Genomic DNA, 27,877 nt, shown 5'->3' with positions numbered 1-27,877 from the left:
CCACCCAGAGGGCTTAGAAAAAACCTCCCCTGCCCTTGGCCTCCTCTAATTTGAAGCTGTCAGCTTGGCAGTACCCAGTGGCTCTGCCTAAACCCTCTCAGGTGTTTTTCCCCCTTAAAATATCATTAGGACTTCACAGTTCGGGCCTCAGCTTGGCTCCAGGCTAAAAGGGAAGCTGCTGGGGAGGGGGAGCAGGACAGCCCGCAGGCACTCCTCCAGCTGGAGAGTTAGAAGCTGGATAGAACACCTCCGGCCCTCTCCCAGGGGCAGCAGCAGCCCAAGCTCCTCCCGGCCACATGGACACGCTCTCGGAACCCCACTCCAGCTGCAGGCGACTGTGCCTTTAAATTGCTGCTTTCGGAGGGTGCATCTGGGGGGAGGTGAGAGGGAGGGAAACCTCCTACCAGTCTCCCTCCTCCCTCCCCTCCAAGACTCTCCGGGGTTTGGAGAGTGATTGCTGCCCAAAGAGAATCTCCTTCGGCTCCCCAGTAAGCAAGCTGAGGCCCTCTGGTGCCCCAGGAGAGCCAGAGCAGGAGCCGGTAGGGTTATCTGTGTCAGGATCATTTCCAGGGGAATAGTTCTGGCCCCTGACTGGTAACGGCAGGGCAGAGGAGAAGAGAGCAGAAGAGGAGAGAGCGCAACTCCTAGCCCAGCCCCTGCGGGCTCCTTGTGAGCAGCCCAAGTTGGAGGAAGGCTCTATACTTTCGGGTTCCTCGCCAGGATATCCCCTCTCACCTTGGCAGCCAGGCTGAGAAAGGGCTCCAGGGTCCCCGCGGAATGAAAACTCTCGTTCCTGCAACCCTCTCCTTTCTTCTCCTCTGGACCCTGCCAAGGCAGGTCCTCCTCAGGTGAGCTGGGTGGGGGTGAGAAGGAGGTGCATGCAAACACTGGCCGGGGGCAGCAGGGGCTTCTGGCACGGTTTCCTCTAAGTTTGCAAAAAGCCCGCAGTCTGGAGGGTTTCAGGGGAGGACACACTCTTCCCCACTCATGACCCAGGAGCCTTTCATGAGGGATGTCAAGGCCCCAGGGCTGAGGGGAAAGCTTCCGAATGGGTGGGAGTTTCCTGGGCCTGGGTGGGAGGTAAGTAGCGGAGCCCCAGCATGGAAGCCATCTGTCCTGCCATCCAACCCTATCTCCCTACCAGCTTGGCCACACACTGTTGAGATCCCTAAAAACGACACCAACATCCGCCAGCTGCCCACCCAAGGGGCTTCAGGTAGCAAGGGTTTACCCAAAACTACATCAGAATGAAGCTGGGCTGACCAAACCCTGGCCCTCCACAGTCACCCTGCTTATGTCCACGTGGCTGCTTACTGTCTCTGGAGGGGCACTCAGTGGCAGTCATTTCCTGTGCTTGGGGGCAAGACACACTTTGGGCTCACTGTAAATGTTCCCCCACCCACTCCCACTTTGTCTTAGACCAGGAGCCAGTCTAGGTGGACAGAGTGAGCTGAGGAGGAAAGATGGCTCTACTTGAACTGAAGAGAAGTGCCTCCCAGGGCAATGGGGAGTGTCACCGCAATATCCTCCTCTTCTTGGGTCAAGGAGCATACCAGGACTGCTTGTCTCTGAGGAGTTTCCTGCCTTGCTGGTTACAGACACATTTGCTGGTAGGCAGGCAGGGACCCAGTGTGGGGCAGCAAACTTCTTAAGAGTGAAAAGCAACTCAAAGTGGAATGGAGCTCAGCTGGAGTTGATAGGAGGATGCAGGCAGAAGGGGGCACCTTGCTGGCCCTCCTGGAGAGGAGGCTGCCTCAAGGCCCAAGCTACCATGGCAGTATTCCCACTTGGGCTATTAGAGCAAGACAGGCCCTTAGGAAGTTTTGAGTCCAAGTCCTTCACGGTACATGCGGAAACGGAGGGGGGTGACCTGTCCAAGGTCACTCAGGTCCCAGTAGGAGAATCAGAGTTGTCTCCCCTCCCCACCCCAGGGCCTTGCGTGAGCTAGATTTTCAGCTCTGGAACTTCTCGGGTTGGGCCAGTGTTTGGGAATTTCCAGGAATGAAAGGAAGGAGCGGCTGCACACAGTGATTCTGCCCTCAGGTCCACAGACAAGGTAGCCCTGGAAAAGAGAAGCTGCAACAGGGGTTGAAGCCCGAGACAGCTAAGCCCAGAGCCTGTCCCACGGTCCTGGGCTGGGGCTAGTGGGAGAGGTGACCTGAGAGTGGGGCTAAGGATGATGGCTGCTCCGTGTGCAAGGCCATGTGACCTCATGGCAGGTGGCCAGTAGCAGCACCTGGCCAGTGTGGACGCCCTGTGGTGAAGCCATGAACTTCTGCTTGTTCCAACACCACCATCAGCCTCCTTGGAATTTCAGTCTGCTTAGGCCACCTGCTCTGGCAGCCTCTACTTTGGGCCAAGGTGGCCTCTGTTGCTAGGCTAAGGGCTTTCTCCTGCTCATGGGATGCAAGAAGGCAGGCAGGACTCTAGGAGGTCACGGTGTGGCTGCTCTGGACCTTCTCCCATTCTAGTTCCTTAGCAGCCCACCCTGGGCCGCTTATATCAATCTATAGTGATAGATGGACTTAGTTCTGAAGCCAATAGCTCCGGGTTAGAGTCTTGGTTTACTGATTACTAGCTGCATGATCGTGAACCTGTCATTTCACCTTGCTGATCCTCCGTCTCTTCATCTACATAATGGGGATAGTAATACTACTTATTGAGAGGATCGATATGAGAATTAACTAGATAAGATGAATAAAGCATCTGGCATGGGGCCTTAGCTATTTATATTATTTTATTGCCACTGGCTGCTGCATAGATTTACTGAGAAAGAGGGACCCACCGGCTCATAGAGAGTCGGGCCCAGAAGGACAGCAGTCACCCTGCCTCCCAGCCCCACAGCGCAGCAGCGGTAGTGGCAGTGGAGAAGCTAGCTCTAGCACCTGGTGCAGTGATGACAGCAGGATGGAGCAGGAGGCACACACTCCAGCCAGAAGACCAGCCTGAGCTCAGCCCTGCTCCACCCCTGCACCCCATCTCTGCCCTCAAGGCTTTGCTGAGCTCCTGGTCCCTAGTCTACCTGAGGGTTGGCAAGCAGATAAGCAGGCCTGTGGAAGGGGCTTTGCTGCTTGTGGAGGAAAACTTGTCAGGGAGAAGGGGCTGGCCTCTAGTCTAGGCCAAAGCACACTGGCCACTTCCTCAAAATCAAGCTGTCAGGGGGAAAAAGATGGGAGTTGACCTTCACAGCATGGCCACTCTACTGGGAAGCTTTCCTGTGCCCCTAAAGCCCTGCTTCCCCATCTATTTTGTTGCCAAAGCGGGTTTACCTGCCTGAAGCTGCCGCAACCCTGAACTGAGGTCCAGCTCAAAACATAACTTCCTACTGGAGCAAACGTGAGAAGCCAAGCCTCCCTTTCTGGAAGCTGGCTCCCAGCTCCTGAACGGCTCAGCATGAAGGCCAAGTAACTGAAACCAACTCTCAGGGATGCAAGTTGTCCTCGGGCCTTCCCATCCATGGGTAGGCCCCATGGGCAAAACATTGCAGCAGCCACATTATTTCCAGTGAGCCATCACTCTTCTTTGAGTGCTTAAAACACCTTCAGAAAAAGAACACTGGATGAGTCCTCAGCCTCAGGTTTGAGTCCTAACCCTGTTGCTTACCAGCTTTGAGACTTTGGGCCAGTCACTCCCCTTTTGTTTATTTATTTATTTATTTATTTTAGATTCCACATATAAGTGAGATCATATGGTATTTGTCTTTCTCTGTCTAACTTATCTCACTTAGCATAATACTCTCTAGGTCCAGCCACGTTGTCACAAATGACAGGATTTTCTTCTTTTCTATGGCTGTATAATATTCCTCCGTGTGTGTGTGTCTCTGCGTGTGTGTGTACCACATCTTCTTTATCCATTCATCTGTTGATGGGCACTTAGGTTGTTTCCATGTCTTGATTATCGTGAATAATGCTGCTATGAACATGGGGTATGGATATCTTTTCAAGATCCTGATTTCAATTCCTTTGGATAAATACCCAGAAGTAGGATTGCTGGAAGATATGGTAGTTCTATTTTTAATTTTTTGAGGAAACTCCATAGTGGCTGTACCAATTTACATTCCCACAAGTCACCCCTCCTTTGTAAGCCTCAGTTTTCTCATCTGTAAACTGGAAATAACAGTCCTCACCCCCATCACACTGAGAATTATGAGGGTAAAAAGATCTAATATATGAGAAAGCAATTTTCTAGGACTAACTGGTTGGCTTATGACTGTTTCTGTCCTCATTTTGCAATGGGCTCCCAGAGACCCATCTTCTCCTATCTTCCTACCTGATGGGGAGACCAGCCAGGGGTGGGTGGGGACAGGGAACGAGAGGGTCTATGATAAATGCAGAAAACAGCTGGCTTCAGATTTCTTTATATCTTCTGTCTAGGGTGGCCTTGGCAAAAGAGGAAGTCAAATCTGGGACCAAGGGGTCCCAGCCCATGTCCCCCTCTGATTTCCTGGACAAGCTTATGGGGCGAACATCCGGATATGATGCCAGGATTCGACCCAATTTTAAAGGTAACAAGGATTCATCCTACAAAATTACCTCCCTCCCCACTCCTTTTCAGGGCACCCTGCCTAGCCAGCCCCTATTGCCTGCCCCAAGGACCGGAGGCTGGAGGTACAGGACTAGCTATTAGGGCTCAAAAGGAGCCTCCCCTCACCATTGCCCATGGGCCTGTGTAGCTGGCATTGCCTTCTCCCAGCAGTGCCCCGGCTTCAAGGTCAGGAAAAGAGTCCTGGAAACTGTTCCGAGCCTCCTGGAATGCCCTGCCAATATAACTGTGCTTTGCTGCCCTTAGGCCCACCCGTGAACGTGACCTGCAACATCTTCATCAACAGTTTTGGCTCTGTCACTGAGACTACCATGGTGAGTAGTCTCCCCGTTCCCTGCTTCCATTCTACTGTGAATGGGAGAAGCCTACCAGACAGCAAGCCTTTCCTCCCTCTACTGTCCTTTACATGTTTCATGGTCATGGCTAAAGCCATGGAATGTGTGAAGTTGATCACTAAGAGGATATCTTTCCTCAGCCTGGGGTTTCATTGGCTACAGGCAGACTAGCCTAAGGAGCAGATGGTCAAGCATGGGAGGTAGCACAGGCTTTGGAATCAGACAAACCCACGTTCAAATCCTGACTCTACCATCTAATAGCTGTGTGACCTTAGGAAGTTTACTTAAATCTCTTTGTCTCAGTTTCCTTGTCTGTAAAATGAGGATCATAGCAGCACTCTCCTCACAGGGTTGGTGTGAGATTTAAATGAGATGATGTGTATAAAGAAAGCACTTAGCAGAGAGCCTGGAACATAGTAGGTGCTTAATAAATGTCTTTTCCCTTCCCGTTTTGCCATATCATCCCAAGGCAGACTCATTCTCCAGTAGAAAATGCCCACTGCCCCTAAGATGTGCTCCCAACATTTCTTCCTCGTGGTCCTCCTGCCCATGTAGGCTTGCTGGGCCCCTGGAATAGCACTGCCTCTGATGGGCTCATCTCTGCACACTCCCAGGACTATCGAGTGAATGTCTTCTTGCGGCAGCAGTGGAATGACCCACGCCTGGCCTACCGAGAGTATCCTGATGATTCACTGGACCTCGATCCCTCCATGCTGGACTCTATCTGGAAGCCAGACCTGTTTTTTGCCAATGAGAAAGGGGCCAACTTCCATGAGGTGACCACAGACAACAAGTTACTGCGCATCTTCAAGAATGGGAATGTGCTCTACAGCATCAGGTGCACCTGGTGGATGGCCAGGAGAGCTTGGGTCAAGGGGAAGAAGCTAGATAGAGGCTGAAGGGTGGGAAGAGGGTCCCCTGTGCTGTGTTGGGCCCCAGTAAGCTGAGGTCACTTCTTTCTTCCTGTCCCTGCCAGGCTGACCCTCATTTTGTCCTGCCCAATGGACCTCAAGAACTTCCCCATGGACATCCAGACCTGCACGATGCAGCTGGAGAGCTGTAAGTGTCTCTAGAGAGTCACAGAGCAAAGCCGGGAATGCCAGCTAGTTAACCCCTTCACATTATATTCCAGACAGGAAAAGGGCAACCCAGAGTAGGGAGGGACTTACCCAAGCACATAGTCAGTTGTTGGCACAGATGAGACTAGAAGCCAGGGCTCACTAACATCCAACCCAGTGTGTTTTCCCATCCCCACACTATTTGCTGGTCTGGCTGTTCCACAGGGCTGGAGAATGGGAAGGCACCAGCCTTACATAAAAAAGTGCTTGTGCTGGTTGTGGGGGACCATTTGAGGGGTGCTTCCTCTCCCCAAGGATATGTTCCCTCTCACAGTGCATGAAGTAATTCTACCTTTACTCCCCCTGAGTTAAGACATTCAAGATGCCTATAAAAGTGCCAAGTTGGCAGGGATGGGGTACTCTTGAACACAGGTAACTTTTGTAGAGAGGTGAGAGAGGACAGTTCTAGGCATAGGACAGTGCCCAGGGTGGCAAGGTCAGCCAAGGGCTACTCTATGGTAGGCGTGCCAGCCCATAGGGGTTGCCCCAATTGCAGAGAAGCCAAAGGATGGCAAGGATGGACCATCACCTGTGTCCACTCCTTTGCCATCATCTGGGCAAGGTGATATTGTGAGATCAGAAGACATCCACTTGGTCCTCAGAGAAGAAGGCTTGTCAGGCTGTTTCCAGCGTATAATAACAGTGATGAGTAGAATGTGTCCTATGCAGTCAGCTCTTTAGAGTTCGTAAACCACTTTCATGCCCAGGTTCTCATTACCCGCTACCAACAACTCTGAAAAGTAAGTGGAGCATTTTACAGAAGGGGCAGTGACTTGCCCCATGCCACACAGTTCCCCTGGGTCAAGGCCCTACACTGGACACCTGTGAGACTTGATGTTTCTGCTCCCATTTCCACCTGACATATGTGAATATGGTCGTATATGTGGCAGGAGTCTTCACCAACTGCTAGCTATCTGTCAGCACTTTGGCATAGTCAGATGTTAGTTCTCAATTTGCCCCAGTTTGGGGCCCTGGCTAGGAGTCTGTGGTGTGCATTGTCCCATGCACGACTGGCAGGGTATAAATAGCTCTCTCCTCCCTAGGGTGAGGCGGCAGAAGCCCTGGCACTGAGGCTGGCTCAGCTTGAGACATGTGGTCCGTACACATGCTTACTCCCCTGGGTTTCAGATATGGCAGGAGGTTCCCAGCTGGGTTCCTTGACATCTTTCCAACCCTTTTGACCTGCTTTCTAGATTTTCCAGAATAATTTCTCTTTGGGCCTTGCTAAAGCTTGAGAATTAGGTAGGAGGGTAGTCTGGAATCTTTCTGATTTACTTGCTTAGGATGGGCCCATGAAACAATTGACCAAGTACCCTCTTCAGCGGTTTCCATTTCCAAGATGAGCATGAAGCTCCTAAAACCCAAGCTTTACTCCTCATCCTTTTCTGCCAGTTCTAACCTTTTCCCTATCCCATAACCCAGCAGCCACACTCTGCAGCCCTCTGCCATCTCTGTTACTTTCAGTTGGCTACACCATGAATGACCTTGTGTTTGAGTGGCTGGAAGATGCTCCGGCTGTCCAAGTGGCTGAGGGGCTGACTCTGCCCCAGTTTATCTTGCGGGATGAGAAGGACCTAGGCTACTGTACCAAGCACTACAACACAGGTAAAAACCCAGGATCTTTACTAGCTGTGAGCTAGAGGAGGGCCTCCAGATGGGAGGGAAGGGGGCAAGGCAGCCAGCCTCTATTGAAGGTCCAATCTGTGCCAGATGTGGTGCAAAGTGCTTCGTACACCTTATGTCATTATGAGGGATTATCAGCCCCATTTTCCGGAAAGGGAAACTGAGAATCTGAGAAGTTAAATCAATTGTCCAAGTCACACACCTAGTAAACGGCTGATTTAGAATTCAAATCCAGATCTGTTGAATTCCAAAGCCCACGTTCTTGTCCCTGTCGCATGCTGCAGAGCAAATGGGCCTGTGCCAGTGAGTGACAGGAGTGTCCCATCTGTTCTGGGGCCAACTTCTTGCAGAAGGTGGAGAATCTACATCTAGGAGTAGTCAATGGCTGTACTGAACCGAGAGAGAATAGGCATCAGGGCACCAGCCAGTTTACCGCCCACACCTCCTACTGCTGCCACCACTGCCCAACTCTTTTGAACTGGCTTGTTTTCTCAGGTGTGAAACATGGGCCAGGAAGTAGAGAGAGGTTGCTTTTCTAGCCTAAGCATCTGCTCCCTGCAGCTTCCCTAAGAGCTACTTGTTCTTCATTTCCCTTGGTGATCTGGCCACAAAGAAAGAGCTATGACCTTGAGATAGAGACCAGAGGCTGAAGAGGGGAGATCCTGGGTACCTTCTATGGTGTGCTGACATGCTTTGGGTGCCACCCTACGAATATGTGTGTTCGTGTATGTGGGGGCGCCTGGAGTAGGAAAACGAATAGGTCATTGAATTTAGAAAGTGCTGGTCAAAGTGGAAATTGACATAACCTTCTTTGGGGAAAAAATGGCAATTTGTATGCAGGTCAGTAGTCTTCAAACTTTGGTGTGCATTATACTCCCCTGGGGAGCTTGTTAAAAAGTTGAGTCCTGGGCTCTACCTCTCAGAGATTTTGATTACATATGCTAGGAGAGATGCCTGGAAATCTGCATTTGAACAAGCATCCTGAGGATTCTGATGCAAGTGGTCCAGGGGGCACACTTTGAGAAACTTTAGTCTAGAAGCTAAATTTTTTTTGTACATGTTTATCCAGGAATCTCACTCCTTGGAATTTATTATAAGGAAATATTCCAAAATATCTTATTGACTTTAGACCCCAAGAGGGCTCTGGGTCACTGTTTATACCAGCAAAAACTTAGAACTGTTCTAAATATCCACCAATAGGGCAGAGGTTTAAGTAAATTACACAGTGCATCTGCTTGGTAGGATGTTATCCAGACATTAAAAAGGACGCTTGCAAGGTGCTTATATCAACATGGGAAAGTACAAGTGAAAAAGGCTAAGATTCAAAGTTATACACACAGAATGATTATTTTGTGGTAAAAGAAACAAATCAAAAGCACCTGTTTAAAAATCCTGGAAGGAAACAGCACTAAATGTTTCTAAAGTCATGTGATACAATGGATAAGAGCAAGCAGTTTGGAGTCTGATAGAGCTAAGTTTGAATTCTGGCTCCACCATTTACTGGTTGGGTGCCCTTGAGAAACATAATTTAATCTCTTTGACCCTCAGTATCCCTATCTGTAAAATGGAAAATAATAATTTTACATGCCCTAAAGTGTTGTCATGAGATTTAAATGAGAGAAACTGGATAAAGTCAGGCCACTTAGTAGGGGCTTGGTAAGTGTTAGCTGACGAATATTATTATTCCTTTTCCACTTCTCACTTTTTTTCTATACTAAACAAGTGTTAATTTTGTCATTAAAAACCAAACCACTATTATGGCGTCGGTGCGGGGGGGGGGGGGGGGGGGGAAGGAAGGAAGGAAAATGTGGGTACCTAGCAAAGGCATGTCACTGCAAGAAGCAGGGAGTGGGGTGAGGTGGAGTAGACTCAAAGAACAATAAGAGATCACAGTATCACACGGCATGTCAAAGCCGTAATCAGTCACTGATGAAATTGCTAGCCTTGAGGAATCAGACAGGCCTGATAAGAGCAAGCCTAGGCCAGAATAAAATAACAATATACACACCCTCTGCTTTTTGCTTTGCCTATCCTAAACCTCTGCTGCTGGGAGAAGCTCTGAGCTAGTGTTTACTTAGCCTTGGGGCATGGGAAGCAGAGTAACGTGAAGATGGCTGGCCAAGGAGGCAGAGCATTAGTACACGTGCCTGGGGCCAATGCACTTTTTGTTGGTGGAATAGAGTACTGCTGCCTGATGCTCTATGGGAACCTGCTGCCCACTGTCCAGAGCTGGTCTCTTTTGGACATTGTGTCCAGATGTTTGCTATCTGGCTGTTCTCACTTGCTTAAGACACAGACAGTGTCTATTTCAGTGAATTGTTGTTGCTAGAGAGCTTCTGGGGTACCAGCAAGCTCAAGCAAGGCTGCTGTGATTTAAGTGGAGTGTAAGCTCATTGCTTTGTTAATAATCATAATAGTACCAGCTACCTATGTGCTCAACACCTCAAACACATTATCTCATTTAATTCCTACACTAGCCCACTGATGATGGAGTTGATATTGTTAATACTCTGTGTTACAGGCAAGGAAACTGAAGCCCACAAAGCTTGGGTGTTTTGCCTGAGGTCACACAGCTAGTAAGTGGAAGGGTCAGGATTCAAACCTAGGCGGTCTGGCTCTGGAGCCTTCTTGCTCTTAATCCTGTTGCTGTGCTGTCCTGTGGAAGGTCTTCTGCTGGAAACTGAAGTGCCAGGGTCAAGAGGTCAAGTCTTTGGTGGCTGCTCTGAGAGCTTCCTCAGAACATACACCTGGTGCTCCCTGGGGCCATTTTGAAAGGCTCATTTATTGGCCCAGCTGAGGTGCCCGGAGGCTGGCCCATGGGGATAGGGCTGCCTTAGTCCTGCCCCTCAGGCTCAGCTGCAGGCTGGGAACCTGGTGCCTGATACCTCACCTCTTTCCTTGCAGGGAAATTCACCTGCATCGAGGTAAAGTTTCACCTGGAACGGCAGATGGGCTACTATCTGATTCAGATGTACATCCCCAGCCTACTCATCGTCATCTTGTCCTGGGTCTCCTTCTGGATCAACATGGATGCTGCCCCTGCCCGTGTGGGCCTAGGCATCACCACCGTGCTCACCATGACAACTCAGAGCTCTGGCTCCCGGGCCTCTTTGCCTAAGGTGAAGAGACATGCAAGGGAACTTGCTTGCTTAGAGCTCCCCATTTCCCATTCATCCCCTGTTCCCTCCTGCTCACTATTTTCCTTGGATTTAAGGTAGAGAAGAGCCATTGAGCAAGAGCAGGTGGCCTGCATTCTCTTCCCCCACAACATACTGCTAATAACATAATAACATGCTAACAGTGTGGAAGCGGGGGTTGCAGATGCTGTCTGGCTAGGGAACAAGTAGAGACAGTGCTTGACTTACTTTGACTTTCATCAGGAAATACTAGCATGTCCAAGATCAAAAGACTCTTAGCGAGTAGAAAGTCCTACTCCCTCATGGTACAGATGAGGACAATGCAGCTCAGAGAAATAGAATGACCTTCTCAAGGTCATGCTCCACAAGAAACAATCAAAGAAATACAAGGATTTCAAACCGACATCTATATCTTACTTTGTCGGAAATCGGATACTATTACCAAGAGCTCTAGAGACACTACCCATTCTTTTGCAGTGGGAAAATTTTGAGGTAGCAAATAGTAATTAAAGTCAGTGGACTCTGGTTATCCTGGATTATGCAGAGAGCTTTGTGCTGACGTGACTGGGCCCAGGGTCTCCCTGCCTTGTGTCATCATGTAGAGAATTTAGAGGTCACCTCAAAGCCCTTACAGTCAGAAAGACTCTGAGAAAATCAGGGAGCAACCCCATTTTAGTCATTTAATATTTATTGAGCATGTACTATGAACCAGGCATTGTATTAGGCCGTGGAGAAATAATGGGAAACAAAAACAACGCAGTTGCTTGTGGATCTAAAGTGAACATATTCCCTCTTGCTCTGATTTGATAGGAACCAGGCCCTGATCTCCCATCTCCTAGAGCTTATTCCTAAGAAGACATTCACCGGAGACTTAAGCGGGGGTAATCTGGGCATCCGTGGTGAATTTATAGATTCACTGTATGGGGACAGGAGGTGTGTGGTAGTTAAGGGTAAGAGATTAGACTCAAGCAGATTTCAGTTTAAGTCCCAGCCTCATCATTTACTAATGGTGATCTTAGGTAAATTCTTTAACCTCTCAATCTCCTTGCCTGTAACATGGGAATAAGAATATTACCTCTTCCACAGGGTTATTGCAAGAAATAAATAAGATAATGTATTAACACAGAGAACAGTGTTTGGCACATAATAGCCACTCAATAAATTTTAGTTATTGTGATTATTAGATGTCTGGGTGGAAAGAACTGAGTGGTGGACCTAGGGCTATAGCAGCTGGTGGTGTTCCCAATTACTTTTGAGTTGCCAGGAAATCTTTGAGATGGCCCTAAGCCCTCTAGGGATAAATGGTGACAAAACTCAGATTAGGATCAAGATCAAAACCCAAATCAGGGGAAGTTGTCAGAGATCATTTCCTATAAATGTGTTTCCTATGTGAGCAGGGATATTGAAGAGGCTCTGAGAGGCCTCTTCAATAGCCAGGGCTTAGGCAAGGGCTATAAAACCAGACAGGGCTGTGATGGCCATGTTGTGATAGTGGTCTTGTAGGAAAACTAGAGGCAGAAAAGTAGCTCAGACCTAGGAACCCTGGCCTAGCTTATTGCCGCTACCACACAAGAAGGAGATTCTTCTCTAACTCAGGAAGGTGCTGCAATTTATGCCTTATTCTTACCAAGAGAACTTCCTTCTCCAGTCCCCTCCTGTGAGCAAGCACAATCCATTTACTCACAGGAATCACTTAGTTTCCTCATTTGGAAAAAATGGACTTTGTTGGAGGGGTTTTTTTTTTTCTCCTGAGGAAGATTAGCCCTGAGCTAACATCTGCTGCCAATCCTCCTCTTTTTTGCTGAGGAAGACTGGCCCTGAGCTAACATCTGTGCCCATCTTCCCCTTCTTTATATGTGAGATGCCTATCACAGCATGGCTTGACAAGTGGTGCTTAGGTCCACACCCGGCATCCGAACCAGCGAACCCTGGGCCACCAAAGCAGAATATGCAAACTTAACTGCTGCGCCACCAGGCCAGCCCCTGTTGGAAGGGGTTTTTTTGCAGTATTTGGTGCCTTCTCATCAGATTTTGATGAACTTTTCATGGCCTCATTGGCCAGTAAGCAAACTATGTAGGTATGACCCCAAACCAAATAGCTTCATTGGCCAGCCCCACAGAACAAGGAACTGAGTAAGTCAGGGGGCTTCTGCTCACTCTTGAGTCTGTGCAACATTAGATTTGGTAGGAGCCCTAGAGAAAGAGGTGGGGCTGGGTCAATGGCTTCTGAAAGTCACACCAATCCCACCCCAATAGGACTCGAGTGTCCAGGATAAGAGAAGCAGAGGCTCACTTTTTAAGGGAACTCAGCTGGGATGGCCACTTCTGATGCCCCCAGGAAACCACTCCTTTGTCTGTTTGGGGGATCCCAAAGGCACCAATCACTGTCTTCTTACCAGGCTCTTGATCTACACAACTGCAGGTGGCTCAGTACAGAATGGAAGAGCTAAGTGAAAATTTCTACCAGAGACTGGTAGAAAATTTTTACTCTGGTAGAAAATTTCTACCAGAGATTAGACCTAAAGTTGCAAGAAGGAGGAGGGACCCAATTCTCTTGAGAACCTGTAATCTAAATGGCTCACAGTTCTTGGGGCAGGTAGTATCAAGGAGGGGAAAAAAGAGCAAACATAACCAGTAGAGACAAATACATTGCTAACCCATCTCCTTGGGAGACTACTGAAATGGTTCATCATGGCAGGGTCATAGATTGCCAGGGGCGAGATGAGGCTGAAGAAGTAGGCAGGGCCTAAATGTCATGCTAAGGGGAGCATAGACTATATTGTAAAGGTAACGGAGAGCCATTGAAGGGTTGTTAGCAGAGGAGAGATATGATCAGATTTACATTTTGAAAACAAAAACTCTGGCTGCTGTTTGGAGAACAGATTGGAGGTGGCAAGCAGAGATGCAGGGAGACCATTTAGGAAACGGTTGCGGTCCTTCAGATGAGCTAGGGTAGTGAGAGGATGGATTCCAGACATATTTAAGATGTGTTATTAACACAACCATCATTAACAAGGCTTTTCTCCTGCTGTTTAAGGGGTCTTTTTCTTTTAGTGGTCCAAAACCTTTCATGGCCCTCCCTGTCATTACCTCATTATTGATCTTCATAGCAGACTTGACGACATCCCTGGGGGCACAGTGAGACTGGGAAATGGTGAATGAACTAAGATGCCCTCTTAGTAGGTGGCAAAGTGGAAATACCAAAGGATGCTTAATCAGAGATGCCTAGCAACCCACCACCACTACTCACCAAAGTGGAATTTCCCTAAAAGAGCAGGGTTTCTCAACTTAGCACTATAGCCATTTGGGGCTAGAGAATTCCTTGTTGTGTTTGTAGGGAAGGAGGCAGGTGTCCTGTGTATTGTAGGATATTTAGCAGTGTTCCTGGCCTCCAACCACTGGATGCCAATAGCTACCATTACCCTAAAATTGTGCAACCAAAAACGTCTACAAACATTGCTGAATAGCCCTGGTAGGGGGAAGGAAGAATCATTCCAGGTTAAGAACCACTGAGGTGGAAGGTTTATCCAGTGAGACCTGCTCCTTACCTGGAGCCTGCAGCACCCTCAGTATCCAACATAGCAGAGGCTAGTGAAAGAGGTTGTATGTCATGAATTCTACTCCAGCAGGAGAGCCCCATAGAGTGAGCTCAGCAGCTCAAAACTATGTGGGGAGTTGATCTGATTGAGGAGGTGAAAGGACTCTGTAAACTTGAGTTCTGTCCCCCATCTCCTGGCCCCACCCAACTGCAACCCTGCTCCAGGAGAGGTAAGTGTCCAATCTTCACAAGGGAAGTGGTAGAGAAAAGTATTTAAAGGCTGCTAAGGCAGGTAGTGAGAGGACAGAACTAGGGACTGGATAGGCAGATGCCAACAGTGCCTTGAAAGTAGAAAAGTGTCCATAGCCGAGGGTGGGTGGCGCTCCCTTGGGATCTCTGCCCTGTTCTGCTCTCCACTGTGAGAGAGGAGGCCTCAGCTCACTACTGCGCTCAATTCCTCAGCAGAAGAGCAGCAGGAAAAACTACAGGGTCAAGGGAAGAATCGGGGTGGAGGAGGGAAAGGAAGGAACTCCTAGTCTGATATTGAGACTGCAGCCTAGGCGACTGGCAGTGCCACTGAATAGAAAGCCCAGAACCCCCAAGTCCTAGTGCCACCTTCTCCCTGGGTAATCTCGGCTAAGACTTTTCCTCTCTAGACCTCAAGTGTCCTCACGTGTCTCATATGGGACTGACAAACTCTGCCTGATTCCCACCATGGCTCTGAGGATCCTAGGAGATATCAGAGGGCAAACAAATGCAACGTTCATGTTCATTGCTGTTTATTGAAAGAACAGAATCAGAAGAAGACAAGAATGAAAAGAATAATAAGAAGCAGAAGCAAAAGTACAGAAAGAATAAAGAAATAAAGGAAAAGAAGTATAGGGAGGACAGGCAGATGGAAGTGGAAGGTGGAGAGTGCAGAGAGGTGAAGGATGATGGGTAGCCCGATCTCTTTGATATGGGCCTTCAGACAACGGGACAAATCTTGGAAAGCTTCTTTAAAAACCAGAAAAAATTCAGGATAAAACTGAAGAAGAGGAGGCAGTCGATATGGGCTGGCAACGCACTGAAGAGGCCATGGAAGGACTCCAAGAAAGATGACTATGCTGTTGATGGATGTTGCAGGTGTCCTACGTGAAGGCAATCGACATCTGGATGGCTGTGTGCCTGCTCTTTGTATTCGCTGCCCTGCTGGAGTACGCTGCTGTCAATTTTGTCTCCCGTCAGCATAAGGAATTCATGCGACTTCGAAGAAGGCAGAGGCGCCAACACATGGTGAGTATAACTAGGGAGGGGCCCACTTCCTTTTTCCTTTGGACTCCTTCCTTACTACTCTTCCCACAAACCAAGACCTGACCTAGGGCTGCGAAGACTAGCCAGGCAATCAGGAACCCTGGATTCTAGTCCCAGGCTGGTCACAGATAAGCTAAGTACTTTAACCCCTTTGATTCCATTTCTTTATCTGTCCAATGGGACATTAATCCCTGTAGGGAAGTCTGTAGAGTGATTAAGAGTGCACAGTGCCTGGCACATAGTAAGCACTGAGAAAATGTTAGCCAGTATTAGAACCTTATCAAGTTAGTCAATATGAGATTGCTTTGAGAATTAATAATGAGTGCTCCTGGCTCTCCCCTCTCCCAGGAGGAAGTACCCCAGATTGTCATACACTGAGTCGTGGTTAAGAATTAAAGGGTCAGGCATTGGTGCCTTTCTAGGGGAGTATTATAAAAGGGTCCCCATAGCTAAGCTGGAATTGAAAAACCACTACTTGCCTCTTCTGGCTGTTGGATTTCTTCACCTTGATCTTCAATAGGTGCATCAGAGTTGTTGGATGTGAGCTGTTGTTCTCCCTCACTCTTGTTCACTAACCCCATTTCTTCTACAGTAGAATGATCACCTGGGGAAATACAGTAGAGATCATGTCGTCATGACAACAGAGGCAGTTTACCCCCGATTGCCCGGACAATAGGTGCTAGGTACGTTGTCACGACAACAGAGGTGCCTGGGCCACTCTCACAGAAGCAAGTGCCCAATTATGAGCAAAGTTGAAAATCTATTCTGAGCTACATTCTGGTCCATTAATCATCAGACACAGAGTTCCGGTCTATCTTGAGACCTGACTCCTTGATTTCTGCCTAAACTGGGGACTCTAAAGCCAAAGACGCAAGCTCATATGACCTCTGAGGGGAGGGGAAAAATGATCTGAGCCCACTGGCTCTAGCCTCTTGGCCTCTCTAGCTCTAAGGCTCGTCTCTCCTCCTAACCCCTACCTCCCACCTCAGCTGCTCCTGGGCTATCTCTACCATATAGCCACACTAAAAATAATTCACAAACTACCTTTGAGATTTCATGTCACTTGCTAAGGTCCCTTTCTGCTGAGGGCAGGGCTCCTGTCTCATCTAGCGGTTTGTCAGAATTTGTCAATTCTTGCCCAGCTTTAGTCCTTTAGATGGGCCCTGGGAAACATGCCCTCTAGTGGATTGATCCACAACAGCATCTCCTAGAGTAAGACCCATTCTTCAAGAGACCTAAAAGCCTTTCCTATCCCATGCTGAGGATTAGAAAAAATATACAGACTTAGCAGAAGGGCAAGAAAAGAGGATGTACTCTTTTCTAAGCTAACTGTCTCCACCACCTCTTTAGCTGTGTCAAACTGGCCTGCAGGTACCAAAATCTTATCTTTATAGCGGTTTCGATCTTGACGCCTTCTCAGTGCCTACCTTGGAAAAGAAGAGCAAGCTGCCAAACTGTTCCAGAGTTCTTTTGCCAGCTAAATCGCCTGTGTTGATGTCCTAGCAACAGACAACTGCCGCGGTTTCTGTAGAGCTACTCCAGGTTGACACTAGTCCCACTCCTTTCCCTGTACCTCTCTAACCCCCAACTGCCCATAGCCTACCCGCTTCCTGGTCATATATAGGTTGGTCATGATCTCATAGTGGAGTCTGTCATAGCCAGTGCTCAATTATTACAAAGTTGTAACAGCAGCCTGGGCCTTCCCTGCTTAGGCTCCTGGGTCCTGCTTGAAAGTGGACTGGGCTTATTATTAATGTAAATAAAACCTGAAAATTAAAAGCAGTGCCATTAGTCATGTCCCTTTTCAAGTTTCCTAAAGCCACTGCCATCCCAGTGGAACTGTAGTGGGAATCCTGGAGGTCACCGAGCAGGCTGGCAAAAGTTGATGCAGAGTTAATCCATCTCTAGAAACTCTCTCTGGGCCCTGCTGTTCCAGCTAGAGAAGCAGAAGCCTTCAGTCAGAGAAGAGCCCTCTTGAGGAAGGGGAGAGAATCCATGTGATTTTCAGGGAGCCCTTAGTCAAGAGCAAGTAAGGAGTATTCTAGGAGCCAGTGGGCTGTTCACCCAGCTCCAGGCTTAATCCTGTTCTTCTCTAATCTCTCTTCAACCATCCATCTCCACTGCGTGGTGGTCTGCTTCCACATCACTGTTTAAAGTGGTTTAATTTTTTTCCACATATTTCTGCTTTGTCTTCCCAGCTAGTCTATAAGCTTCAGAGGGAAGAGTCTGTCTCTCTTTTTCATAGCCTCAACAGGCCCTAGCACCAGACTCTGGACACAGCAGCCATGTAACCCAGTCCACCAACCTTTGCAGGCTGACTGGCTAGGGCTGTCTTTCAAGCTGGACAAAGAGGAAGCCTTGCCATTATTAATAGAATAACTTGAGAAATGGAAGACATTTCAAAATACTGCCAAGTCCTTTCAGAGGCTTGGTCCCTGAACTCTGCTTACTCTCTCTCCATCCCCCAGCACCCTCTCCTATTCTTCATTCTCGGCTCTTCTCTTTGCTTCAGTACACATCCCCTAATACCTATCACTCTTTCCCATCTCCACACCTCACCTCCCATACTGTGCATTCCCTCCCCAAATTGGCTTTGGAATATCTTTCCTCTCTTGCTCCCCAGCCCTCCTCCCCCATAGATAGCTGCAACAAAAGTGTTCTATTTCAACAGCCATGGAAGCCACAAAGTTACGTTTAAGTCTCCATTGTCCCTCCTCAACACACACGCACACCCTCCTCAGAATTTGACTTCAATAGATAATACCCAAATCCAGGCCCTTCACCCTTGGATTACAGACCATTCATCTTTGCTCCCCTAACTACAAGTGGTACAACATATTAAAATCAAAAAGACCCAAGGGCAGCTTACTCTATTGGCTATATTTTCTATCCCATATGAAATAGCTTTTTCAGCCTGGGAAATATTTTCAAATGATTCCCTTTAGATTTACTGATTGGAGAAAAGGGGAAATACCTGGATCTGTAGAAACAGAAACAGCAGTTGGATTCACCTTCCTCTTTCAAAACTTTTTGAAAACAAACATATTCCGTGGTTGTATCCTCTAGCCGGGGGGCTGAGGGGATTGGGACGAGCAGTGGGGAACAGGTGGTCTGAGGGACCCTGAACTGGAAAGCAAAAGAGAAAATCATTTTCTTTATCCCCTCATTTTTCGATTACTTGGGAGATATTTTGTTTGCCTCTGGTCCTTCATCTCTAAAATGGGTCCAGCACAACCTCCCTGGTAGGAAGAGTGTGAAGATGAATTAGAGAATACAGGTGAGGGGCGCCAAGGCCTTTGGTGACTGAGGCTCTGTAAATACTTTTGAGCAGAGAGCTAAGACTGCCCCACTACAGTGACTCAGGGGCGAAGCACAATCACAGTAGTGAATTGCCTCTGGCCTACGCATGTACAACTCTCTCCACAGAGACTGGCAAAATCAAGAATTGTGTAGCAAAGCTCCCTGGTGGGCAGACTTAGATTTTTTCCCTATACCAAAGGTGCCACTCTTTCTAGAAGCTGAAGGGCACCAGGCCATTGTGCAGGAGTGGGACAAAGAGTAATCCTTTTTCCTGCCAAGCACTTTGTAACTGAGGAAGATTCTCTTCTGAGTAGACTCTTCAGTTTGAGACCCTGAGAGGATGCTGGCTTCATGAGAACAAAGCCATTCCCTGTCCTATATTCTGAAGCATGTGGCTCATCACTCCATTCATTCATTCAGCTGATATCTACTGAGTGCCTACTAGATGCCAGGCGATGTGCTAGGCAGTGGGGATACTGCAGTGAACAAGACTGATGCCTTTCCCAAGTTCATGCTATGAACCCACAGGAAGCAGAGAAAGAGATACAATCTGTTGGTGAATCTCTGGCCTGAGTTTGCCTGCTCCTGATGCCCAATGACAGGCCAGGCCTTCTGGTGATGCAATAATCCAGGGTTACTGGGACCCACCACACCAACATCTCATCTACAGAGCCACTTATCAATGTGTTACCATAGCTGCAGAGGTCCCATTATAAAGACCCTATAATGTCTAACTGCACAGTGTGTGTAAAATCTACTTTTCCACATTTTAGGTATATCTGTGTCACATCCATTCAATGTATATGTTCTTTATTCTTATAAGTTGTAGTAAGTGCCTCAGGTAGCTGTAGGGTGACGAACTCTTCCCGGTTTGCCTTTGACTTCCCCGTTTTAGCATTGAAAGTCCCAAGTCACAGGAAGCCCTCAGTCCTGGACAAACCAAGATGGTAGTGGACATCATCCCACAGAGGGCATCTCACGTCAGGTGATTTCTTAGATAGCTGAGGCTTTTACTCCCTTAAACATCAATACTTTTAAAAACTTCAACCATCTCTGAAGGAAGTATTTCTAGGTTCGGTTGTACATTTACCTTCCTCTGTCTAATTTCCAGGCTGTGAACCATCAATTCTGATAGCAGTGTGTCCTTTAGAAACAGAGAAAATTAGGCATGTTTGGGTTGTATATAAACTTCATGAATAGGCTCTGAGTGGAGGCCTGGTGGGCTCTTAAGTGAGCAAAGCTTTCTCTATTGATCGCTCAGAGGCTTTGGTTCTCTCTCTGGCTCGCTCGCTCACTCACTATCACTATCACTATCACTATCCATCTTTCTGCCTTTACTTCAGGGCTCTCAGCTGTGTTATAGCTACTTAGGGTTTTCACCTCACTATTGGATAAATGAACTTTGTGTAGTCTGCTACATTACGTAGTGCTTATATAAAATTTACCTCCTCAGGGGCCGGCCCAGTGGTGCAGCGGTTCAGTTCCCACCTTCCGCTTTGGCAGCCCGGGGTCCGACGGTTTGGATCCAAGGTGCGGACATGGCACCGCTCATCAAGCCATGCGGTGGCCCACACATAAAGTAGAGGAAGGTGGGCATGATGTTAGCTCAGGGCCAGTCTTCCTCAGCAAAAAGAGGAGGATTGGTGGCAGATGTTAGGTCAGGGCTGATCTTCCTCAAAAAAAAAAAAAATTACCTCCTCAGTATTACTGTGTTCATCATAATGCATGTATTGTACATGAATGGAATGTGTATTGGGTAATACATGTTACCCTAGATGTACTGACCCCTATGTCAAAATCTGCTGATTGGCAGAGAAGCACTTGTATCTGCAACAGAGTAATCAGCTTTACCCTAATTTGGAAAACCCACTAGATTATTGAAAACTTTTGGAATTTTCAGCTTTGAGTTGAGATAGCACAAGGAGAATTAATTCTGCAGCTTTTGAAAGTCATTAAAGTCAAGTTCACCAAGTCTAAATATCTCAGCTGTGCTTTCTAAAGCTTTCATTGTTCTGCTTATTCTGTTTCTTACCAGTCAGAGATAACTTGACTTTGAGATGCCCCTCTCACAGTGGGTTGGCACTTCACTGGTTTTTAGATGGCTCTAGATGATGCTGTGCATTTTAAAAAGGCGGCTTGGGGCTTATCTGCAATTGGAATCATAACACATACCATACGTACCATACACAGCTGCTTAGCAGACATCTATCTCATCTGGCCATAAAAAAAGCATGCAATGGGCCTGCGTACCCAGCCACCCCATCTGCATAGCATCAACTATGACATATTTGTGTGTGGCCTTGTTGCTATCCCTCTGCTTTAGAAGTGTAACCTCAAATTCTGCCTTTTCTTCCATGTAATTCCAGGAGGAAGATATCATTCGAGAAAGTCGCTTCTATTTCCGTGGCTATGGCCTGGGCCACTGCCTGCAGGCAAGGGATGGAGGTCCAATGGAAGGGCCTGGCATTTATAGCCCCCAACCTCCAGCCCCTCTTCTGAAGGAGGCAGAAACCATGCGGAAACTCTATGTGGACCAAGCCAAGAGGATTGACACCATCTCCCGTGCTGTCTTCCCTTTCACTTTCCTCATCTTCAACATCTTCTACTGGGTTGTCTATAAAGTGCTACGGTCAGAAGATATCCACCAGGCACTGTGAATAGAGTGGAGGCCAGAGAGTCCAGCTGTTGGCTTCCTTCCTCCTAGGTGGGCTTTCCCCCTCTGTTAGATTCTATCAGGGGGTTGGACAGTTCCTTCCTGATCTCCCACTCAGAATTTCAACGGCCAATCCTGAAGCTATGGGGGTCTACACTGCATGGTGCCAATAGTAGCTGGACTTAGAAAGATGGCTTATCTACCCTAATCCAGATTTTCTCCGTGCTATCCCATTTCTCTTGAGAGTAAGTTTTGGCCGTGTTCCTGGGGCCGGGATGACCTTCTTCCCTTGCTGGAACCTCTCTGTTTTCCAGTTTTCTAGAGGAGAAGAGTCATACCGCTGCTACTAGATTCTGGTGTTTGTCATATTAATCTGCACCACTCTTCACCCTGCCACCTCCACCTAGAGCCTGGCCTGTACTGTGCCCTCTGTCCCTCCTACCACAGGCTCAAATAGGGAGTCTTTGCTGCCCACAAGTGCTGCCCTGGGTGACCCAGTCAGGTTTCCTTGTCTATGGGAGGAAGGCAAGGTGACAGGTTCCGTACCTTTCAGCAAGGTTGGAACAGTCATGAGCTGCGCTGGGATAGGGCATTGCTATACGACCCAAAAGAGATCTTCAAGTCTCCTAGGATGCTCAATACTGTCAGAACAGGGTCAGGAATCTTGGACTCTCGGAAAGCCCACCCTTCCAGATCCACCTGAATTTCCTGGTCTCAGAAATATTTGTTTTATTCTCTAACCAGCTAGTATGGCGGTAGGGTGTGTTTGGCTGCTAGGGAGTATAAAAAGAGAAAAATGCTTACTTTTTAAGAAACTTACTCAGTGATGCTAGGAAACTTTCAAGAAAAATGAGACCCAAGGTAGTAGGACCTAGGAGGAATAGGATACAGAAACTATCCTCAGAGAGATTTTTGTTGGCTGGACATTCATTTGTTTCTTCTTTTTCTCAAAGTCGCTTTATTTCCCAGAACCCTTCATTTCCAACTTGTTCATTCACCTCCTTTTAGTGGGCTAATAATAGTGTCATGCAACCTTTCCCGGGATAAAGTGGGCTTCAAAGTTCCTGGGGAGGAACTAGGCATATAGAGGACTCCTATCCTTGACAAGCATTGACTTGGCCGACCTTAGGGTAGTAGTTGTAGAAGGTAGAGAGCCATGAATTGGAGTCCTTTCTTAACCCTTCTTTTGCTTCCCTTCTCCTTCCACAGTGAGGATGGGGAGCAGGCAGTGGAAGCTGCCAGAAATATCAGGATAGAGAGGGTGTGGGAGAGCCCATTCAGGCCTGACATACGACTGGGACGTGGGGAAGCATGGGTCTGGTACACTGAGTCCTTTGAAGTGACCCAACTGTGAGGAATTGAAAAAGGGTGGGGCTAACAGCTGGAAGACAGAGGTGATCAAATGATTTCTTAAACATCTTGTCCTTTTCTCTGGACCTACAATAATTAACTATGTGAGTCCAATCTCTCTCTCTCTCTCTCTCTCCCCCGCCCTCCCTCCCTCTCTTCCCCTCTTCCTCCTTTCATCAAAATGGTGTTCCAGATTGAAAGTCAATAAATCCAATGACCAAAGCAAATCCTATAATCAAACCAAGAGGTCAGCTTTCTTTCCCCCTTTTTCCTATTGAGCTTGTCTGCTCTTTCCTGTTCACTGAGCTACTCCTCTTGTCTGTCTCTTGGCTTTGAGGATAGCATTATTCTGGGCTGACCAGGGTAGCTGGACCAGAAATTAATCTTGTTGACGATATTAACTATGACTGTGGTGCCAAGGAGAGTCAAAACTAAAGGACCGGCATAAGGGAGGAGATTGAATTGAGAGGGCAGAGAGTCCCTGTTTTCCCATTTCTGCCCAGGTAGTGCCAATCAATGAGAAGCCACAAGCAATACCCTTTTGAAAGGAGCAGAGAGTATCTCTTTGATACTCTCCATGGCGGGGCTGGGGTGTCAGGCTGCTGCAGCCCGAAGGCGGGGGTAGCGGGGGGTGGACTATGGAGATGAGCTTATTGCACAGAGCTCTACTTGTTATAGATCTTGTCCAGATGGGCCAACTGCACAAATCTGCCCTGTTGGAAGTCTCAAGAACAATGCCCTGGAGACAGCTAGCACTGAGCAATAGAGCCTGCCCAACTGGGACTCAGCTCAGGGCATCAGCTGGTGCTGGGAGCCAAAGAAGCCAAAGTACCAACCAACATAATAGCTCAAAGGAGTTCACAAAGCTACTCAGAGGCAATGCCAGGTGGAAGGTACTGTCCCTCCCTATCAGAGCCCCCGAGTGGAGAAGGGAGACACATGGTATCAGAATCAGGTGCAAATGGATTTCATTTTCTTCACCCTTCCCACATACGCGGTGGAGGGGAATGTTGGGTCCCACTGGAAGCGTGTGACACCTAGCAATCCATTCAGTCATGAAATTCTTAAACTTGGGCCCCTCTCAGAACAGTGAGCTGGCAGGAGGTGACGTAAGAGACTCGCTTGGAGGTCACTTCCATTTATCCTCATCCTTATAGTACTCATTCCTCCAGAGACCCACACTGCTTTCTGCCTGGATCACATATGAAGTGATTTTGAGTTTTAAAGCAGCATATTTTCTAAAGGGGAAAAAACTTCCTATACTAATAAGGTGTTTTGGGTGTTTTCATTAATTCATTGTTAATGTCAGTTAAATATTTTACACATATATTTTTCCAGAGAAAGGGCTTTGTTTATTCAGTTGTCATTGAGGCTATCAGCACCTCCATCTTCCCTTCCGTTTGCTCTGCTCTTTGGAAAACCAGTGGTCTGTCTTCCTCTTTCCCCTCATTCCACTAGCAGGGCCTCTTGCTCTCCCAAAATTCACAATCAAATCAAAAAGAGCTTTCTATGTGGAAGAAAGGTAGTGAACACAGTTTATTCCTTTTAATTTCCTCCACAAGCCTTTTCTCCCCACCTATCACCAAAGAACTGACACTCTTCTAGTTGAAATGTTAAGTTGATCTCTGAGCTATTTTCCCATTTCACCAAGCCATGTAAATATCTCAACTTTGTCCAGAACATACTACCTCCTGAGAATCTATGTGTCCCCAGTTGCCTCTCTTCATTCTTGATTTACTATTATCAATGTTTTCATTATTATTATTATTATTATTATTATATTATTATCTTATCATTTCTAGCTGTCAAAATCTTAAATTCAAATTCACTATGTTGGGATTAAAGATCTCCCTAGCCTGCTCTGCTGATGAAAGACAAATCAGCCAAGCATGGGAACTGCCAAGGGATTAGGAAGTCAGGTAGTATTATCACTTGCTGAATGGAAGAAATGTAGAATAAGCTCCTTGAGGGCAGGAACTGCCTCTTATACAACTGTTTAGCCCACACAGCTTTGGCTACATAGCAATACTCAGCACGTATATGTAGAAGGAAAGCATGACTTCTCATGTGGTTTATTATATACTACATTTCTATTCATTCTCTTTCCATTAATCTGTTGATCACAGAAAAATACACCTGGAAGGGAACTTATAAAATCAGACAGAGTTCACACACACATGTGCATGCACACACACACACACACCCAAGCTGGTCCAAAAGTTAAGAAGACATCAAAACCTGGTAAATTGCATTGTTGAATAAAGAATGATAATGATCTGATTAAACATTAATAATATTCCAAATATGGAGACTAGTATCAAGCTATATCTCAAAAACCAATCACCAAATGAAAAGTCTAGCAGTGACAAGTGAGTACAGTAGCAGAGATTTTGGCAGTACAACCATCTGCCTTTCTCTGCTGCACATGCTGTTCCCACTGAAGGGATAACAATTAGACTGTCCTTCCCAGCCTCACACTCCATGCTCCATTATGCCTCACATCTAGTATAACATTTACAGTCTACAAACTTGGACTGGTGGCATCAGAACAACTTGTCAACAAATCTGAGACCTGGAGGAGGGAGAATATCTGAGCTAGGGGCTTTCTTGTTCACAGAGCATTCTCTCCATGAAAGAACGAAGTATGGCTGCTGTCATGCAGCCACCTCAAAAAGTCACATGAGAACTCGGCTATTGCTGCCCAGCATGAGTAGCTCTGTTTTTCTCGGTCTCTGCTTTCACCATGAGGTTTTCTACAAATGCCCTGGCTGCATTATACTGTGTGGTGCATTACCAAGGAAGTATATGCTGTCACTACCAGCTCCCTGGCATAAGGGCAATTCTTACTATCACTTAAGTTCAGGGAATGTTTTGCCTTACAGAGCTGGATCTAGAAAAATATGCACATATTCTCTATTTTAATAGCTTCCATTCATAACAGCATAGTGCTAAGAGTGTGGCTTTGGTACCAGAGAGAGCCTGGGTTTGCATTATAAGTCCAACACTCACTAGATAGGGATTCTGGGACACCTCTGGACTTCACCTCCCTCAGCCTTAGATTCCTCCTCTAAAGGGCCATTGGAGGTCTCTGAAAGATCCAACACACAACAACTGTGTGGCCTTGAGCAAATCATTGAACCTTTCTGTGATTCAATTTTCACATCTGTTAAATGAAGGCAATATCAGTACCTACCTCATAGGGTTGTTGTGGGAATTAAATGAGATAATGTAAGTAAAGTGCTTAACTCAATGCTTGGCCCATAGTAAGTGCTCAATAAAGATTAGCTATTACATGACCAGACCACATCATTGTAGTCTGTCTTCCACCCTGTCAAATTTCTAGCATGTGGGCCTGGTTGGAACTTTAGGTTTCCATTCTGTGCCTCTCATCTTGCTGAGTTCACACTCAGAAAAGTGGTCAAAAATCACCTCTCGGGGCTGGCCTGGTAGCACAGTGGTTAAGTTCGCATATTCCACTTTGGCATCCTGGGGCCCGCCGGTTTGGATCCCAGGTGCGGATCTATGCACTGCTCGTCAAGCCATGCTGTGGTAGGCATCCTGCATATAAAGTAGAGGAAGATGGGCATGGATGTTCGCTCAGGGCCAATCTTCCTCAGCAAAAAAAAAAAACAAAAAAGAGGATTGGCAGCAGATGTTAGCTCAGGGCTAATCTTCCAAAAAAAAAAATCACCTCTCTTTTATATTTTCAGTCTCTCCACTGTCACTGGATTCTTTCTGCTGGCATATAACATGCTTACAAACTATGCAACAATGGCAAATTGTTTAGTCTCTCTGAGCCTCAGCTTCTTCATTGAGAGAGAAAAAGAGAGAGAAGAAGAGGGAGGAGGAAGTGGAGAAGGGAGAAGAGGAAAAGCAGGAGAAGGAGGGGTAACAGGAGGGGAGGGGAAAGAGGGAAAGTCTCTTCTGTTCAAAATGAAAAATAAAAGTAAAAACCACCATCCTTTTGACCGTGAATTTCTAACTATTGATCTATTGCTTTCCTTCCATTCATCACCAAGTTTCATACAGTGATGTTCTTATTAGAGGTTTCCACATCCTCACAAGTACCATTTACTCCTTAACAGACTGTAATCTATCCTTTGCTTTCTTTCCCTTAACTCCCTCCCGAAAATGCTTTTTCCATGTTCCTCACACTGCCTTCTTTATTGCTATATCAAGTCAACACTTTCCTGTCTTAATCTTTCATGACTTCCTGTAACATTTGTCAGAGTCATCACACCTTCTTTGAAATTCTCTTCTCCCTTGGCTTTCACTCTCCAGTTTCTTCTCTCGCCCCTCTGGCCAGTGCTGCTTGGTGTACTTGTTCTCCAGGATTTCATCTTTGGCTTTCACCTCTCTTCCTTGCATACCTACTGCTTGGCTGTTCTCAACTATTTCCAAGGCTATAATAACCTGTATGCTGGTGATTCTCAAATTTCTACCTTCAGTTCAGACTTTCCACAGCTCTAGTTCTGTTTTCCAGTTCTCTGTTGAACATTTCCACCAGGACATCCCAAAAGCACCTCAAACTCAACATGTCTAGAGCCAAACAATTCACAGTCTCCTTCAAACTTCCTCTTCCACCTCCTCCTCCAATCTTCCCAATCTTGATGAGTGGCGCTTCCACCTACCCAGTCACCTAAGCCAGAAACCTGGGAGTCATCCTTGACAACTCCTTCTTCTATAGCCCACAGATCAAATCAGTCACCAAGTCCTGTTGAGTCTACCTTCCAAATATTTCTGAAATCTGTCCCTCTTTCTCCATCCTCCCTGACCTCATCTTGGTTCAGCTTTTGATTCCAGTATCATTTCCTCTCCTCCACACTATTGCCAATTTGACCTTTCTGAAACACAAATCCATTTATGACACTTCCTTGCTTTGAATCCCTCAATAGTTCCCTATTGACTTCAGGAAAAAGTCCATATTCCTTAAATTGACCTCCAAGAGATTTTTCTGCTCTGGCCCCTGCCAGTGCCTCCAGCCTCTT

At 47.1% G+C, this 27,877-nt stretch overlaps 1 protein-coding gene across 1 annotated transcript; it reads left to right on the top strand.

Annotated features, from left to right (window-relative positions):
- The first annotated feature begins 430 nt into the window (after window positions 1-430).
- Window positions 431-26,819, top strand: LOC139042755 (glycine receptor subunit alpha-4). Its single transcript, XM_070502838.1, has 10 exons — window positions 431-848; window positions 4,374-4,504; window positions 4,789-4,856; window positions 5,492-5,715; window positions 5,854-5,936; window positions 7,460-7,600; window positions 10,523-10,737; window positions 15,419-15,568; window positions 21,253-21,590; window positions 26,600-26,819. Exons 1-9 carry the CDS (start codon window positions 778-780, stop codon window positions 21,541-21,543), a joined length of 1,374 nt encoding a protein of 457 aa, XP_070358939.1. The 5' UTR covers window positions 431-777; the 3' UTR covers window positions 21,544-21,590; window positions 26,600-26,819.
- The last annotated feature ends 1,058 nt before the right edge of the window (window positions 26,820-27,877 follow it).

This window comes from Equus asinus, chromosome X, assembly GCF_041296235.1.
Source record: "Equus asinus isolate D_3611 breed Donkey chromosome X, EquAss-T2T_v2, whole genome shotgun sequence".
Taxonomy (NCBI): domain Eukaryota; kingdom Metazoa; phylum Chordata; class Mammalia; order Perissodactyla; family Equidae; genus Equus; species Equus asinus.
Note: the sequence above shows the minus strand (reverse complement) of the source record. Positions and strands in the feature narration are given on the sequence as shown.

What these genes read in the sequence shown, in the direction of transcription:
- LOC139042755 (XM_070502838.1), top strand. Translation starts at nt 778, where the DNA reads ATGAAAACTCTCGTTCCTGCAACCCTCTCCTTTCTTCTCCTCTGGACC. An exon ending in CCAAGGCAGGTCCTCCTCAG is followed by an intron (nt 849 to 4,373) that starts GTGAGCTGGGTG and finishes TCTTCTGTCTAG; the next exon opens with GGTGGCCTTGGCAAAAGAGG. An exon ending in GATTCGACCCAATTTTAAAG is followed by an intron (nt 4,505 to 4,788) that starts GTAACAAGGATT and finishes TGCTGCCCTTAG; the next exon opens with GCCCACCCGTGAACGTGACC.